Raw genomic sequence first — 19237 nt, forward strand, 5'->3', positions numbered from 1 at the left:
GATTTCCGGGAATCATGCCCTTCAAGTTGTGTATCTTAAGAAACGGGACTCAAATGCACTTTCATCCGTAGACCCAGAAAAAACAAACACCCGGTTCACACCTGTGTCCGAAACCGAAGGGCACGGTGGAGCAGATGGAGAGTGCGTTTGCTGCTCTTGGACTTTGCTTGAACCTCCTGTCGATGTATTGTGGGATGATAATCCGACGCGAGTTCAACCGGGTTTGGGAGAGATCTGTGAATACTTAATTTACTCGGATGAGGTCATCTCTATCCATTCACGTTGTTTAGCCGTTTCTGCAGACCCGGTGTCGAGCTCAGGCGACTCAGTACATGTAGAAGCGCGTCACTCAGGCATGCTTCCCCCATAGATATGGGGGATTGAACCCAGTACCTTTTCGTTGGCGATTCGAACACCGCGGCCGATACATGGTCATCTACGTCATTGCTTTGTATTTATATGGTGACACAGAATCCTCAAAATGGCAAGGATTCCATTGTTAGGGTGGGATAGCTGTGAAAGAATGAAGAAAATGAATTGAGAGAGGGTATGGGCTTGAGGTGGGGGTGGGGGGGGTGGTGGTGGTGGTGGTGGTGGTGGTCAGTGGTGGTGGTGCCGGTGAGTCAGAGAGACCTGGGTGATAGAAATGTAATAACAGTGGAGAAAATGAGGCGCTGCTGGACGAAGGAGGAAGGGAGGAGGGGGAGGTGTGAGGACAGGTCATCCATCACCCCTTCCTCCAGACCCGACCCCCCCCCCCCCCCCCCCCCCCCCCCCCCCCGTACAGCACCACGGATGTGCCCAAGTTTTTTCCTCCAGTGTTGATGATGGTGGAGGAAGGGGAGGCAAAGGCAAGCAGGCCAGAGACTGTCGGGAACCCTGACTTAGGTGAGGTCAGGTGGAGGTCCTTGGCTGGGGTGAGTCACAACCCGAAAGCCCCCCCCTACCCACGCACACAATAGGCCTCTCACTCACTTATTATCGCATGATAGATTAAAAGGCTCATCGCTGAGGATTAGTCAGCGTCACTGCTGCCCTTGTCGCTCTCCTGTGTCACATTAGGGTTTGTTGTTCCCGACTGTGTGTCATCTTTCATTATTACTTTCCCCCCGGCTGTAATTGCCGTGCATCCTGTTGTTTTTCGTTGCCGTGGAGTAATTGGAACTCCAAACTTTGACGCATTACTTTACGGTGTTGATGAGGTAGTCGTCAGATGGATGGGTAGTATGAACAGACAGAGAGACAACTCTGTTGACATCCCTTGTGTCTCTCGTTGTGAAGCAAAGGTCTTGATACCAACTCGAAATAGAACAATTGTTGGGCCATCATACGCAAAAAAGGGTAATTGACTTGTTGAATATGCTTCACTCGGTTTGGCGGTTTGAATGCGTGACTGAAGTAAGGGGGTTAGGTAAGAGCATAAATCGATGTGGACCGTTTCCTTTTCCTTGTCTTCCTCTGTAATGCTACGAGAGTCCAAGACACAAAACAGAACTGACACTTGGAATAGAACAAGAATCAAACAAAAACAGTTGCCAGCCGATGTCTTTCTCACAGTTAAGCAGAGTCGGGTCTCAAAAATCAGACTTTAGATTGATAATCCAAAATCTCAAATCTGGGTGAGTAGGGAATTCACCTTGTTTCACCTAGTATTTATTTCGACCAATCATGTTGCTGGAAGGAGGGATCTGTAAGCAGCGAACACACTCATTTTTTTTTTGGTTTTGTAAAATGACACACACATTCAAATTTAAATCTGGAGATTGAGTGCATGTGCTATGGGGTCCGGGGCCGGGTCTGGGCTGGTCCAGGTCCTGGTCTGGGGGGGCGGGTCTGGGTCCAGACCCCTAAATTCTCCTTACAAAATCTTCGACAACTCATGCAAGGGAAGTTCTCGTTGAAAATCGTAGTAACAAAACAGGAAACAAACCGCGACTCCGCCCCTTTCAGTTTCTGGTGTCCGGCCTGTGCGTCTCCCCCCAGATGTTGTGCTATAACATAGTACTAGTACCGGATCCCAGATCTAACACACACTCTCCACATCCAAAACCTCCAGACTCTGCATTAGCAGTAGCCACTCTACCGGACTCCCCCTTACGATTATTTTTTTTAACAAAACCTGACACAGATTATCGGTGTGGCATTTGGAAACCAAAAACGCTCCTCGCTCACACACGGGGTAGTCGTAATCAATCAATGCAATCAATGTCAACAATAACATTTTCCCCCCCGTGTTATTGTTGCGGGAAATTGAGTAGTTAAATGAGTCAGATTGCTCCAATGAGTCAGACAGACAATCTTATTTTCTCGGTAAGTAATCAACGGAACAATAGCACAATTATCGACGTACCGCCAACGTCAACTGCGTCTTACCCACGTCGTAGGGCTAGACGCTGGGCAGAATAACCTTATTTGAAAGGTATGGTAAGTTTTCTGACGCAGACAATAATTGAGTAGATCTATAAAACTAGACTCACAGCGGTCTTCATTTGCCTTGCACGCATTATTCTGTGTGTTGTGTGCGTATGTCTGTCTGTCTGTCTGTCTGTCTGTCTGTCTGTCTGTCTGTCTGTCTATGTGTGTGTGTGTGTGTGTGTGTCTGTGTCTGTGTGTGTGTGTGTGTGTGTGTGTGTGTTTGTTTGTGTGTGTGTGTGTGTGTGTGTGCGCACATGTGGTTGTGTGTTTGGTTGTGTGTGCATGTGTTCACTTGTGTGTGTGTGTGTGTGTGTGTGTGTGTGTGTGAGTGAGTGATAGCTGTACTGAAGTGAGTCATGTGCTCTTCCTCAGGCCTCTAGATGGCACACCAATGCAGAGGCAGCTCTTTGTAGAGGTCTGTATCAGACACAATACATTTAAACTTAATAGACTTAATACTACTGTTTTATCAAGTATTTTAAACCCCAACTTTGAGAATTTAGCTAATACATGATATTGACATCCTAAAAAATTAGTTGTTTGTATATTTACACACAGAATGCCGTGTATGTGTGTGTGCATGTGCGTGCGTATGTTTATGTGTGTCTTTGTGTGTGTAGCAACAAAAGATATAAAGAGAGAGAGATCACATTACAGTTCAGCTGTTATTTTGAATATATATTGACTATTCCCTTACGAATTCACATGACTTCAGGGACACGTGAGGATAAAACCCCCAGAGGACTTCCCGGCAATCAATATCATAACTAATAAACACAGACAGACTCATTTGCATTCTCAAAGATGCTAATCTGGTCCACTTGTCCTCCGATCACTGATGCCTCTGGATGCCACGTGGAGACACATGAATGCTCTCATCAGCGTAGCGTCGCACCCCTGCCTTTGATAAACACACACAAACACACACACACGCATGCGCACACACACACACACAAACACATTCAGACAAACTCACACGCACACACACACACACACACACACACACACACACACACACACACACACACACACACACACACACACACGGAAACATACACACTCAGTGCTAATTAAAAAAAAAAAAACTCCATAGTCTATTTGTGTCACATCATCACTGTTTGACACTTGATTTATTGCCGTGGAAACCAGCTTAAGGGGAGGGGCACTGAAATAGAAGAGAGGGAGTGAGAGAGAGAGATAGAGATGAGAGAGTTGGGAGAGAGACAGGAGGGAGGGTGAGGTGAGAAGTCATTGCTGAAAAAAATGAAATTATTAAATTAATTAGAAAATAAATAGGGGACGAAAAGATGCGGGAATCAGGGAGATGGAGAGAGGAAGGAGGAGGAGCGGGCGAGGGAAATGAGTGGAGGAGATGAAGAGACAGCAGAGATGGCAGTGGTGGATGAGAGAGAGCGGGAGAGAGAGCAGACAGAGGCAGCGCTACCGATGATGTCATCTCACATTGGCACCGTGGTAACGAGAGAGTGATTCGTCATCTTTTTATTTTTTCGACATCTCTTCCTTTCTTTTCTTATTTCAGACCCCGGTATATTGGAATCAATGACAATCTGGGGTACATTTCTCTCTTCTGCCCTCCTCGCTACTCCTCCTCTACTCCACTCCTCTACTCGACTTCTATTTGATATTGTTTTTCCTCCTCCTTCTCTTCCACACTCCTGTGTCGTGGGGGGGTCACTGGTATCAGCCCCCTTCCCTCCCTGTCAGTCCCCCTGTTTATATAACATCTTCAACATCGGTTAAGAGGCCATGCATAGTGGCATACCTGCCCCCCCCCCCCCCCCATCGATAGAGCCCCCATCAGGAGAGATTCCATTATACGGAGATAAACAGTGTCCTTGAGCAGGGGGGGCGCAGATAACAGATTGAAGTGACACAGCTGACTCTCTTTGTTGTGTTAATTAAAGATGACCTCATCGCTAAAAATGGACGCCACGCCCCCTCGTCACGAGCCTTCACCATCAGCAGATTGCAGATCCCTATAGGCAGGCGGCCAAGGGCTTTCTGCATTCCCTCTCTCTCTCTCTCTCTCTCTCTCTCTCTCTCTCTCTCTCTCTCTCTCTCTCTCTCTCTCTCTCTCTCCCTGCTAGCTCTCTCTCTATCTTTTCCCTCATTCACTGTCTCAGTCCCTCGTTTGCGTCACTCATTAGTCCCTCAGGCTCACTCTTTCACTCTCTCTCTCTCTCACTCTCTCTCTCTCACTTATATACTTTCCATCTCTCTCTCTCTCTCTCTCTCTCTCTCTCTCTCTCTGGTTCCTATAGTCTCTCTCTCTCTCTCTCTCTCTCTCTCTCTCTCTCTCTCTCTCTCTCTCTCTCTCTCTCTCTCTCTTTCACATAGATACTCTCCATCTCTCTCTTTCTCTGGTTCCTATATAGTCTCTCTCTCACTCTCTCTCTTTCTCTCTCTATCTCTCCTGCAGTCTCACTCTCTTTCTCCCTTTCTCTCTTTATGTCTTAAACTCTCACAAATAGTCCCTCTCTCTCTCTCTTTCTGCTGCTCTTTTCCCCACTCCTCTAGTCTCTCTCTTTGTCTCTTTATTAGACGACGCTGATTCTTCTTCTGTCATTATGACATCCTCTTATCCCTCATCATCTTCCTGTTACGTAGCCGCGCAGCCACAAACACTTAATCACTGTTTATAATTGGAGTGCGTAGCTGAGGCCAAAGTGGTCCATCTTTCAGTGACATGCGACTTTTGTCTTTATGTCAAGTGTCTCGCGTGTGTCTGGGAGGCCACGGGTGTGTGTTGAGGGCTAACTTGCACTTGTGTGTATGTTATATTGGTGGTGTGCTCCCGCAGTTTTAATAGATATTCAGCATCTCAACTTGGAAAGATGCATGTTGTTTTAAGGTGACACAACATGCTGGCTTAGCTGGACAGGAAGTAGAGTGGGTTGACTTATAACCGGAAGGTTTATAGTTTGAGTTCATCTAGCTGTGTGTGTGTGTGTGTGTGTGTGTGTGTGTATGTGTGTGTGTTTGTCGAGGTGTCCCTGAGCAAGACACCTAACCCTAACTGCTCTCCATGAACTTGCTGGCACCTTGCATGGTTGAATTCGCCGTCGGTGTGTGTGTGTCTGTATGAACCGTCGCTTACGATAAAAAGGTCTGCTAAATGTAAATGTGATGTTATATGTGAAATGCTTGGTTGCACAATGTCGGTGACCAATTGAATTAAACATTTAAAAACACGTACAGTGTTCAAATGTTCAATAAAACAATGTATTGACCCATACATTGTTTGAGTCGATGTTCAACATGGTTAAAGTAAAACTCCATTAATGCCACATGGACTGATTCACAATGGAGACCAACTAAAAGAGGTGCTGTGTTGCTCACATGATGTTGTTGGTGACAGAAGCGGGCCTCTGCCACTTTGGCACAGCGTTTTATTTTCTTTGAAGCATGCATTAGCTGCTTCATAAAACTTTAGGTGTTGTGCAACTTTGAAGTTCACTTTATTCAGCTTTATGAGGCAATCCACCCAGCGCCTAAAGTGTACATTAGCAATTGGGCCTGAAATTTCCCCTGTGAATGATGATCTTCATTTTATTATGGATGTAAGATGGGGAAGATGCTCTATCTTAAACTTTCCTTTGGTAAGTCAGGCAAATGCCAGGCATTACTTTTGTTACAATGTTTAATTTAAATGGGTCTTACTAACACCAAAAGGATTTATATTATATTTGAACTAGTGCTTCTTAAGCCCTAAATACTGGTTTTCGATCATAATCTTTGACCAAAATATCATCATTGCATTTATTTGGTTCAATGCTACTCAAAGGATCAGTGAGTTCATTGTGAACTGATGCAGTATTTTCTACCAATTAGCTTTTAAACTGATAAGTGATCCAAAGGGATTCAGATACAGTTCAGTAACATTACTGTTGGAAAGAGAATAAGAGTGTCATTTGTTTGAAATGCCATAGCCATCAGCTTTTGCGAGCGAAATGCTCTGAGAATTTCTTTTTTGAGTCGACTGCGCCTGTCACTGTATGAGATACTCTAGATGTAAGCCTGATCCCAGGCCGATTCTGATGGATCGAGGCATCTGTTCGCTGATTGGTTTGGGGAATCCATTTTGCCGGTCAATCACAGGTACATGAAATGCAACAAAATGAGGTCTCTTACCGCTGTGATGTCTGCTCTTCCCACTACCTCGTCACAGAGGATAACTTTGCTAGTCATAGCCAAGGTCCCTAGTTGACTGAATGTCCTTAGTGGCCCATGGCTCTGAACCTACATTGAGCCTTATACCAGTAAACACAAAACCACTCCGTTGCTACAAAGCCCCTGACTACCATGTTTTCTACGTGTATTATAATCGTTCGACAATCTTTTTATGAGTTTATTTCAGCCAATCTTTATCTATTTATCTTAAGCAGCGGTCGCCACTGATTCACGTCTTATCAAATGGTTTGCATTAGATTGCATGTTTAAAGTAGGATCAAATGAGGTGGAATGGATGTCATTCATACCAGGCAGCATACTGAGGGTGTCACAGCTGAAATAATGGCAACGCAATAGCTCTCCGATATAGATATTATTCAGGTACTATATTAATGTCATAAATGTACACACCCTAGGAGGTAGGTTAAAGGCACCCAGTGCAACTTTATGTAAACATTCAATGAAAAATAAACATTCAATTTCTAGTCTTTTTTACACGTAGTAAGTTTCAATAACTCCATACCATTACATATCGACATTCAAGGAGCAAAGATGAGACGTCGTTGTGTGGTGAGAACTGATAGAAAATCGTAAACAACAACAATCGCCGGTGGGGAGAAGCCATTTTTCCATTGACTGGAAGCCTGCTTTATTTATTGTAGGTTACAAAAAATAAAGAAAATGGCGGCATTGTTGTTGTTATCGATTTTGTATCAGTTCTCACCACACAACGACGTCTCATCTTTGCTGCTTAAATGTCGGTATGTAATGGTATGGAGTTATTGAAACTTACTACGTGTAAAAAAGACTAGAAATTGAATGTTTATTTTTAAGCCTCGAAAGTTGCACTGGGTGCCTTTAATAGTGTAGCTTTATTATTTTTTCTACTTTAATTTATAAGTTAATTTATTACTTACTTTGTTATGTATCTTTCCCTTATCATATTAAGTCATCTGAATTATTCCAGGTTAATGCAGCCTACATATAGATATTTTTTTATATATCTTTCTTTCTACAAATGATCATTCATTTCCTAAAAATCTTGCGGAAGATATTAGCACCCATATGTGTCTCTTTATTGCCTTTTTATGATAATCCTCTTGAGAGATGTTATCTGCGATTATACCTTGGCCTGTGTGAACACTCAATTATGATTAGCGGTGATTCATTTCAGATAACCACCGGGGCTGACTTGTGTAACCGCTTTAAATCCATTCACTATCAGCAGCCAATCCGATCATCAGACAGTTGGCTGATTAACCCACTTTGGGAATACGCAAGGAAAAAGCAAAAAAAACCTTGCCGGACAGTTCCATTGAGTTTGCTAACCAATTTCAGCATTGTGTTCATCTTGTTTCACACCATCTTCTCCATTGAAACGCTCGTAGAATGTTATTCAATGTATTAAAATAAATAAATACGATTTAGAGGTCTTCCTACATTCCCCTTGATACAGTTACAATGGAAATTCACTGTGTGAACCGTCTTTACAGCAACTGTAAAGACTGCCGTAAAGATACACGATTGAACACACGATTGTTTTTTATTATTCACTATAAAATAACATTGCAAGACCATTAAATAAACAAGGGATAACCAAACCCTCATTTATTTTAGGCTCTAGTGCGTGCTACAGCCCATTCAGTTGAGGCTTTTCCCCCAGTGTATCGTGCGTGTAGCAAAATCCACGCACGATGCGTTGCTACACACACACTGTGGCTCCCCCCCCTGAACCCTACCTGCTCCTCAACATAGCATATATTGAGGCGCAGGTAAGGTTTAGGATACTGCAGCTCAGGAGGTAGAGCATCGATGCTGTTCACCGCAAGGCTGCTAGTTCAACCCCGCTCTACCTCCTGATCTACTGTACCCTAAGCCCTACCTGCTCCTCAATGTATGCTATGTTGAGGAACAGGTTGGGCACAGCAGCTCAGGAGATAGAGTGGGTTGGCTGGTAACCGCCAGGTTGCTAGTTCGATCGAGTTGTCACTGAGCAAGGCACCCAACCCTAACTGCCCGCGACGAGCTGGCTGTCGCCTTGCATGGCTGACACCGCCGTGTGTGAATGAATGGATGAAGGTTAAGCAATATTGTAAAGCACTTTGGACAAAAGCGCTACATTAATGCAGTCTTTTTACCATTTACATTCATGTAACATTATTTATTATTTTTCACATTTATCTGAAAGAAAAATAAAAAAACGAACTTCGTGGCTTTATGGACAGGAGCCTCTCCAGTACAAAATGTGTCAGCTTCGTGTCTCAGTACGCTGCCTCCATGATCCATGCGTACCACACCAGTACTGCTCTCCTCCCCAGCATCCCCGGGTAGCCGCGGGTCTCTGGCCAAGCCGTGAACCCGGGTTGCCTGCCACGGCTTTGCATTTTTACTGCGTCTCTCAGGGGCCCTCAATCAATGAGTTAGTGTGGAGATGCCAGGGGTCCACGGCCGCGGCCCCCAACCGTAATGGAGGTGGGCCGCCGTGGTGCGGCACTAATGAATTGGAGAGACAGAATGATGTCATATTAGCAAATAGCTTTTGGGAGGAAAGGGAAAAAATAGAAAAAAAGGAACTACCCCAAGGTCCTCGAGTCCTCCTCTACTCCCTGAGTACTACCGGTACTATATTACTGACTGCTCCCTGTCTGACAGTAATACTAGTACTATATTACTGACTACTGCCTGTCTGACAGTAATACTAGTACTATATTACTGTCTACTCTGAGTACTACTAGTACTATATTACTTTCTACTCCCTGTACTACTAGTACTATATTACTTTCTACTCCCTGTCTTAGAGTACTACTAGTACTATATTACTGTCTACTCCCTGAGTACTACTAGTAATACTAGTACTATTACAACTGTCTACTCCCTGTCTTAGAGGACCACTGGTACTACTACTACTACTTCATATATATATATATATATATATATACATAGTAAACAGTAGTTTACTCTCTGTCTGAGCCAATATCATGTATACACACAAACACACGCACAAACATACACACATTCAAAAACGCACACAAACTCAAATACAGCACACACCCACACACACACATGCATGCACTCATGAACACACACAGTCTGCAATTGGGAATGCAATGGTTGCCCTGGCCTGAAATGACCTTGAGGCCTGTGGCTAATTTCTAAACACATCGCAGACAGGGAGACAGGCGGTGGTGGGGATGAAGTCATACACGCACGCAGGCACAAACACACACACAAACACACACACACACACACACACACACACACACACACACACACACACACACACACACACACACACAAACACACACAATTGGTCAATTGTGGCAAACGCACTTGCATGCTTCTGTATGGATTCACTTAAATTGTGTTCTCTGTGTCATAGTCTCTAAGACTCTTTATATGCTTATTCAGGAGAGTTTGTGTTTGTTGTCTTTTGCGCTGCAAACTCAAACAATGCATTAAATGCTCACGTCTTGTGTTATGTCTTGTTGAATGGGACAGCTTGTCCCGGGACGAGGCCATGCCTCACCCAGATGGCCATGCCAATAGCCGCCTCTCCGTCTCTTTCAGACAGAATTAGTAGGCAACCCTACGCATTTCAGATGCCATTTCATTATTTTAACCATACGTCAAGCAGAAACATCAGATATTTCCGAGTGGATAAAACGACAATATATCTTCAGGGAAAATTATCTACCCCATTAAAGAGGACATTATGGCCCACTTTGGCTTGCCAGTATATAGTGGATTTGAAACAAACCAAAAATTGCGAACCTTGCAACCAAATTTTTGGACGATTGGCATGAGGTGGAGTGCAGTTATAAAATGTACCATCGCAGTGGCTGACCGCGGTGAGCGTTGACGACATTGGGACGCACAAGAAATGTGAATTATTTCAAAAAATGCTCGCCGCTGGTGATGCTGTTGGCGGCATCAGAGGTGTCAAGTGTGCTTTTGAATTGTTAACTTGCCCGGCTGTAAGGAACAGCAGAATCCAAAGCTCTTAATGCCTTCACTGCCTGTTGTTGATAGCATATTGATGGCCTAATCAAGAGAAGAAAACTTGCTTGGTTTCAACCAACCCAGAAGAACGACAGCAAGCCATTACAAAGATAGATGATGTGTGATTATATTTTGAAAGGATTACAATAAATACTTGTATAAATAACTGGCAGCTGCTCTGAGGTTAAAAAACGAAAATAAAAAAACATCTGCACAAAGCACCGGAGTCTATGTTGACACAAAACAGATCCAGATTTCCTGTTTAATCACGCCTAATATATCGTAATAGTTAGCACCTTTTTTTTGTTTGTCTCTGACTGCTATTTCCCTTCTGTTCAGTCGACAGGGGAAAGGTTCTCCTCTTTTTTGTGATTCCCCTCAAGCCTGTGGATTATTGTTTTTATGTATCTTGAGGGCTGTGGCATGGTTGTTTGCAGGGTAATGGGGCACTTTAATCATCATTAAAGTGGTAGCCTAGGGTTTCAAACTTGGGGAAACGGTCTGCGAAAACTCCAACACCAAGCAGAAAAGGTTGTATACTTGTTAAAACAACACTTGTACTCTACGTGAGCCGTCCCAGGGCACGCACAGTGTGCCCATGCATATGAGCCACTTCCCCATGAATAAGTCACCAGGAGCCCGCGGTGGAATTCCTATGGATGTGACACGTTGTTCCCCCTCAGGAGAATCGCTTGGCACGACGAAAACCTTGTTCGTCTCCAAGCTGTTAAACGTTTTGAGATGTTTTTTTAATTGTTTGAGTAACCTTTTAAGTGCAACACTTTCTATCTCCGACAGACATCTCCCTCCTGATTAGAAAAATATGGACAATTATGTGCAACTTCACCTCATTATTTTTTTTACAATCTTCTCATGTCCTGCCATGGACCGTATCCTGAAGCGGCCAGACCCTGTAATTCACACAGAGAGAAAGTAATTGATGTCTTAGGGTATCACTTTAACTCCAAAGCTTTTGTTTTTTTGCAACAGTTAGCAAACAAATTGTGTGTATAGGTCAGTCTCTAGGACCCATTGATATATTGACGTGTGAGGTGATCATGGAGATGGCTGAGTCTATGGCTTCTTCTTTAAAGGCATCCTATGTGTTGTCTGAGACTTTCTGTCCAAGTGCTAAGTATGTTCTTAGCTTCATGGGGTCATCCCTACCATAACACAAGCAGGGTCAGGTGTCAATAGAAGTTATAATGACAAAAGAGCGACGGCAGTGCATTTTGCTCAAAGAGCTTTATTTTAACACCAGGTGTGTGGTGGAGTAGCATCACAAAATACCCATACTCATTAGTGCCATCACAAGTGGCACAGTCCAGGTATGATGGACACATCAATCGAGCAGTCTCTCTGTACCAACTGGTGGGCTAATCCACCCATCATGCATCTGAATGGACCCTCTCACCTGTTATGTCACCACAAGCCGGTAGAATGTTGAACAGGCTTGTGATGTCTAATCAGCATCACACTTGTGGTAAAATAGGGGCCCTTTAATACGCTACATAGCTGGAAGTGTTGAAAGCTATGGACCGCTTGTGACGTCCACCATGTTTATATTAGTGTCATCGGGTTTAATTACATCCCAGCTGTCAGCAGACAAGGGGGAATTCAGGCAACCGAACAGAGAATGTAAACATAAAGTTATAATTTTTTCATCTCCTTCAAAAATCTAAAATAGGGACTCTCTAAAAAGGATGCCTTTAGCCCATTTTGATGGCCTTCATTTATTTTTCGCAGGGACTAGCAGCAGTTACTGGTTGTATTCAAAGAGGTTGTTTTATAAAACAGATGAATAAATACCTAGCATGTTTGACAGGTGTTGCCATAACGGCTTCATCGAATTTACTGAAACAGACGCCACAAGCGATCAAGAACTGCCTCTGTAGAGTCATCATTTTTTTTTATAACTCTAAATTGTTCTCCGAGCTGAGGAGAAACGCTACAGAAAGCACACTTCTGATGAAACCGAAGGCGGAATTCCAAACTCTCTAGTCCCATCACCCTGCTAGTGCTTAGCACTGTGAGGGACCCACGACGTCTGCTAGGTGAAAAGGGCCTACGGATTTGTGTTTTGGCACCGGCGGACAACACAAATTAGCCTTCCAGTTCGCGGTTAAATCATGCCATGCGATTCTGCCGTGAACTAGCCAAGTCACAAACCCTTATATGTCACTGGCTGTTCTTTTCACTTTTTTTTTTTTCGTAGGAAATTGGAAAGAGTGAATAATAATTGCCCTGCTGTGCTTATTTACCTCATTTACAGTTTATTTGCGTGTTATGCCAAGGGGTGAACTGAAAGGCCCCTGCCCGCAGGTCTTTATAGCGCATACTCATAGACTAAGACGAGCTGCAACGTCTGTCCCCCCCCCCCACCCCCAACCCGATCCCCCTTCTTGGGCATATATCACACACACACAACCTAAGATCTCGTTTACCGCTAGCTGGCTAACACAATACCCTGTGCCCTTAAAAAGTACTGTGTGCTTTAGGACCAAAAACCATAACAATTATCGACAACTTACATCCCGTCTGGCACTCGACACGAGCCCCCCGCCCCCGTCCCGGCCCACCTCTCTCTCTCCATGGTGCGTGGCTTACTGAATGAACGAAGCAGTCTCGTGCTTTCATTGTGTACTTTCTCATGCAAGCGCGCCCAGCAGTAAGCCTTGGCAGGGACAAGGTGTTACTTAAAGGGGGTAAGCTAAGGTAAACCTGGGGCTTTGGCATGATCCAGGGGCCCTCACTTTAAACTGGAGCCAGGGGTTGGTGGTGGTGGTGGTGGGTGGGAGGTGGGGGGGAGTTTAGGTAGGCAATGGGTTGTTGTGAGCTCAGGAGACAAAAGGGGTAGTTTACAGAGAGAGAGAAGATAGGATGGATACACAGTTCACAAATGTCGTCTGCGACATCCTTTCAGAGAAAACGGTATTTATGTTACTGATGATTTACTTCACATTTTTGTTCAAAACTCTTTCATGTTGGAAATTAGCCCAGCATAACATTCTCCCTTTAACATTTGAATGATTCTCTGGTCTTTATGACTGTTTGCATAAATCTAAGGTAAAGCAAAGCTAAGACGGCAGATTGTTATTTTCTTTTTAATCACTCTCAAAGCTTTGCATCAGTGCTGTGTGGTGCGTGGCTAGGGTTAAGAAGAGGGTACGCTTAACAGCGCAGGGAGCACTGGGTGAGACGCAGGCCAAGTAGGTGGCTGCTGCATCTGGCAAGGTGTTGCAATACCACTCACAGGAAGTAACAAAGGTGTCAGGGAACTCAGAGAAGGTAGTAAAACATGTCTGCTTCTCGCTCTCGCTCTCTCTGCGTCGCTCCGTGCCTCTCTTCCCGCGGCCTCTCTCCACTCTCTCGGATTTCTAGCCGGGAACCACCACCACTACGACTATGACTGCGTCAATGCTAATCTCAAACTAAGATAAGGGGAGTCCTAGGAGGGTTAGGGTTAAAAGGGAAACGTTTCCATCTGGAGCTGTAATGCTACAGCAGCTGGCAGATGTGGACATTAGCGGGTACAATGTTGCTTTAGCTGAACCATGCATACAGAAGTAGCAGAGGGGGCAAGACTCCTCAACAGCAGAAGCATACTCGTGTATTGTCACACAAACCCTGCCTCACTTTGCAACTGTGTTCACGCTATCTCTCGCTCTCGCTCTTGCTCTCTCTCTCTCTCTCTCTCTCTCTCTCTCGCTCTCTCGCTCTCTCTCTCTACGTTACAGTAGTTGCACTTCTGATCTTATGTATAATACATGTCATTGAATTAGTTACCATTTCTATATTTGTGGATGACCTTGTATTTTTTGTATAATCATTTCACTTGGTAATTGATATAGTCGTAGCTATGTCGGTGGATGCCACTGTTACATGTCACTCTGTGACGGTGACGTCTTACCAATGTTGTACGAGGAAGTTGCGACTCTCACATTTATTAACAGTAACACAGTTACTCTTTTACCCCCAACATTTAAAAAATATTTGTTTGTCCCTAAAATATTCCCTGTGGGAACAGGAGTTAGGCCCAATAAACGCTGCTCACAGCAGCGGCAAAACCGCGGAGGAAAAAGTTGTGCATACACACGCGCGTACAACGATGTAGAATGATGACTCATGAGTTGTATGCATGCTTTTGTTTTCCCTTTTTTTTTTGATTAGCCTCACAAAACCTTTCCCCTGGAATCCTGTTGTGCACTTACACAAGCCAGGTGACGCCAATGAGATGTGAAGGCAAGAAAGGAAGGAAAATGGCACAAAGAGAGAGAACAATGATAGGACAATGTAAATGAAGCACAGATATTATTCCATAATGTTATGTTCTGGCCTGGCCCACATGGGGCCAATATTACCCAGGGCCACACATACTGTGAAATGTCTATCTAAATAATAGATTTAAATGCAGTGCTGCTCCTCCAAAGGAAGGTCAAAATAAATGCACCCAGGCAAACATGGATCTGCAGCAGAAGTGTGACATGTAATTTACCTGGGTTAACATATACAGTCAACTATAGAAGTGGTTTCCCCCTAAGGTGCCTGGCTTGTTTGACCCTTCGGGAAGGACGCTAAGGGTGTGTTTGTATTTAGCGAGGGTACAGGTGCATAGCGTTAAGAGAACAGGAACAGGAGCCCCAGAACAGGATCCCTGTACATCCAACCCCAAACACCAATTTGTTTGATTAGTGCCCAAACCATGTACCTTTTCGAGTTTTTTCGACCAGTTCAAAGGTGGCCATCGTACACACAGGCACGGTACGATCAACCGTGCCTAATATTAAAACGCCCCCAAAGCACAAGCATTAGTATTGTTGAGGTTGTTGTTGTTGTGTTTTTGTTGTTGTGTTTAGTTTGGGACTACATGTTTTACAGATGCACAGGGGAGGATGTTTAGTTTAGCTTTTTCAAAGCCGGCCCGGCCGTGCTGACGTATCGCTAAGCTTATGGAGTAACGTAAACAAATAAAATATCCAACTCTAAATGTACCCTATAAACATGTTCCGCTGTCCCCCTCAATGGGAGCCTTGTAGGTAGACACGCTGAGAGAAACAAGTCCGATCATGAATTCAGATTAGACTAGAGGTTGTATTTTTTTCCGGTGGGGGAGGGGGGGGGGGGGGGGGGGTTGGTTTGCAACCCTAAGCAAGTTTTCAACTGAGTGAATCGAACTTTGGGATTTGTGTTTTAAAAAAAAGAGGGAACCTTCGAAAGAGCAAACCTGGCACAGGGAGTTCAGCAGTGTAGGAATGTGTTTTGGGGAAACCTCCTATACACAGAGCTCTTTCTGTTAAAGGTCAAATCATTCATTTTTCCTCTCCCTCTTCTGCAACCTTTGCTTACCATCCCCATGTGCCCGGGCAGCCAGACTCACTCCTTGTGTTTATAAGTTGGCCCATGTATCACATGCTTAAACTAAGCTGCCCTTTATCTCCTGTAGAAATAGTTGGAAGTCCAAGCATTTGGGACCTTTTAAACTGTTTTGACAGGTTTTTTATTTTTTTGCCTCTTTCCATCACCCCCACGAGGACTGGAAACTTGATTTTCGTGTGTGTATGTGTGTCTAAATTAACAAGTGTGCGTTGCGTTGGCTTTTTCCCGTAAGCTGAGATGAAAGATATTTCACAACTCGTGAATGGGTGTTTTTTCCGAAGGACATTGGTGAGATGTCACCGTGGCATGGCAAGGAGGAGCCCAGAAAGGACATGAATCATAATTGAGTGTTCCTGTGTTTTTACCCCACTGTTATATGATGTACCATATTGGAGCTTGTTTGCCTGACGGGTTAAATGTGTTGAAAAATTGCTCCTTTGGGACCAAGCAAAGGTGAGCCTCCAACTGGCTCTGTATGTAGAAGTTGTAAATGTCTTCCAATGAAAAATAAATGCACTTAATATTTTTTTATTGCTTTGAAGAATGACTTGCTATTATTTTGTTGGCTCTTTAAAAGCTCTAACATTATAAGAAACAAATAAAAAATATGTGTATAATAAATTAACATTAAAACGTCACTTAAAACCGTTTGGCCTTATGCCCACAATGCAAAGCTTATGAACGATCTCCCATTCCCTCCATATCTCTCCACCCATCTCCATCTCCCCGTGCTACCTCTCCACACATCGTCCTTGTGTACCAGGGGAGACTCTGAGCCTGGTGGATGACATCTTCTCCGGCCTGGGCTCCTCCTGTGTGGTGGCGGGCAAGAGGAACCGTGACCACGCCCACTCTGCCATGTACTCTGTGGTCTTCAAGTGCCTGGAACCAGACAGCCTCTACAAGTAAGCCCCGCCCACCCACCCACAACCCCCCCCCCCCCCCCCCCCCCCCACCTTCTTTTTGTTAATAAATCCACTCTTGTAATGTTTCATCTTTTAATAAATCCCACGTTCTTCGTCCTATATGATTGATCGTATGGCGAAAGGGCCGCACACTTCGTCAACGTGCCGCATGACGGCTTGGTGGACTCGCTCTCTAATTTAATTGCAAGGGTTTAAACTAATGACCGGCCAAGCCAACTTAAAGTCTTTTGGCTATCGCTTGCCCGAAGTTCACTTGCTGTTCTCTGATTTATTGGGGCCTGTCCTTGGATCAGTTGCTTCGTCGGTGGGTTTAAGTACACATTTCATAAGGTTATCTATCGTTTAAGGGATTTTTCGTTGCTTTCAAAAGAAAAGCATCTGACAACACTTGGCAGCGATTATTTTGAGGTAGGAAGTGAGTTCATGAATCCAAATTTAGAAATAGACTTATCCGTGCACGGTCTACTGTACTCCCACTATTATATTGTTTAGTCTGAAAGACACAACAAGCGGTTCAATGAATGTGCAAAGAGCAAAGTGTCCTGTGCCTCTTTTTACCTCAAAAGGTTGGGAGGCTTTGGTCATTTGAGATGCCAATTCAAATTGACCTTTATCCAAGTGGTGAAGTATGATATCAAATACCCAATTGCTTCAGAACATTTAATAGAAAAATCCATTGAGCCCTTTGACGGGCTGAGCGATAACGGCGTGGAAGCGTATTGCATAGCGCTGGCTCGACGCAGAGCCGCACTGTTTGGATGCTAATCGCCACAGCATGTTTAAGATGGAGGCTAATTGGTAATATAAAGCTAGCGCTGCGTGCATCAACACTGCTTCCAGAGGAGAGCAGACTCACTGTTCCGTGAAATAAATAGTAGATAAAGTGATGTATGTATCCTATGGGGTTTGTAAGCCTTTATGTAAGGGTTTGATTTAATAAATAATATTTGTCCACGCCTCGGGATGTTGATGTATTCCCCTTATCCTGCAATATTGTTTTTGGAGTGAATATATTGCAAGCTAATTATCTTCATTCTTGTTCTTGACCACACGTTTATGAGTTTGGTATTTCTCATTACCATAAAAAAAAAAGGGCTTGTATTAAGACATATGGTGCGCTGCGTGTTTGCAAACAAGAATGAGTGGCCAGATATATATCACAACACATCCTCTCCTGGGTATCTGCTGTTCCTGCTGGGGACGGTATCTTGAATTAGGGGTTCGCGTCTCGTTCCCCCCCCTCTTTCTAGAAAGCAGCTGGCTTGAGTTAGCGATGGAGACGTATCTAGGTCTCACCATGGTGGTCAAGAAATCTCTTTTCTTTTACTGAAGAGGAAAACATGTTGTTGAATAACTCCCAGATGAGATGGAGAACAATGCCGTGGTGTTTCCAAAAAGGTGCCACGGAATAGTAGTGCTGTGCACTTTTTTTTTATCCAACCAAAACAGTTTTTTCCTTTTTAGATTCATGTCATTGATCGTGAGCAGGTACGGTTTATTAAGGATGCATCTTGCTCAAGGATGCCTACAGGTAGACTTCAGACAATGGGGTTTGAATCCAGAACCTCACGGCTGGGAGTCAAACCCCTCTATCCGCCAGACAAGAGGTGCAGTCTTTTTGGAGTCGTTTCTGTTGTACTATTAACACTGTGACGTGTTGACTCTTGGTCATGTTTTCCCCTTTGTTTGAATTGTGGCAATGTGCAATTGATATGAGCAATGTATTTGCCCAAACTATTTGCCTCCCTTTTTATAGCTTAAAATGAAGGAGGAGCGGCTTGGCTTAAAGCCGTTTTCTGACTGAGATGCTTTTAATGGATACACCGTGCACAGTTCAGGACTCTGAGCTTTTCTAATTATTGTTTGGCTTTCTTTGTTCAGGGTAATATTTGTTTTGGGTGGAGCACACAGCCATAGAAACGGCTACACGCCGAGTGTTGCTTTGAAAAGTGGGTGAGATTTCCAGCGCTAGAGGTCAATAAAGTTACCTTGACTAACCCCCCGACCCCCAAAAAGAAAAATCACCAAAACAGCCTCACTTCTACGGCGTGGTGAGGAAACCCGCTTCAAGTGGTCTGCTCTGTTTCTTTTCTGACGTTTCGAGGTCTCCGCGGCGTCTCCCTGTGACGCAGGCGAGGAGGGGCGCGCTCCGGCTCAGAACGTATATAGTCCTCGCCACGCAGGGAAACGCATGGGACCGGGCCAAGCCACTGACTCCCCGGCTCTCTCCCATAGCCTTGTTAACGCAGCCCCAACAATCTTGTTGTCCTCGGATAACATTGGGACGTGCGTTGGAAGTGACGTCAGCAGGCACACCTTCCGTGCAGCCA

At 44.3% G+C, this 19237-nt stretch overlaps 1 protein-coding gene across 1 annotated transcript in view; it reads left to right on the plus strand.

Moving 5' to 3' along the window:
* Positions 1-19237, plus strand: part of LOC132448018 (astrotactin-2) — a 245956-nt gene that overhangs the window by 223949 nt on the left and 2770 nt on the right. The window contains exon 18 of the mRNA XM_060039081.1: positions 16681-16886. Coding sequence (XP_059895064.1) covers positions 16681-16886 — 206 coding nt within the window. The remainder of the gene's footprint in view (positions 1-16680; positions 16887-19237) is intronic.

The sequence above is a fragment of the Gadus macrocephalus genome, chromosome 19, assembly GCF_031168955.1.
Source record: "Gadus macrocephalus chromosome 19, ASM3116895v1".
NCBI lineage: Eukaryota > Metazoa > Chordata > Actinopteri > Gadiformes > Gadidae > Gadus > Gadus macrocephalus.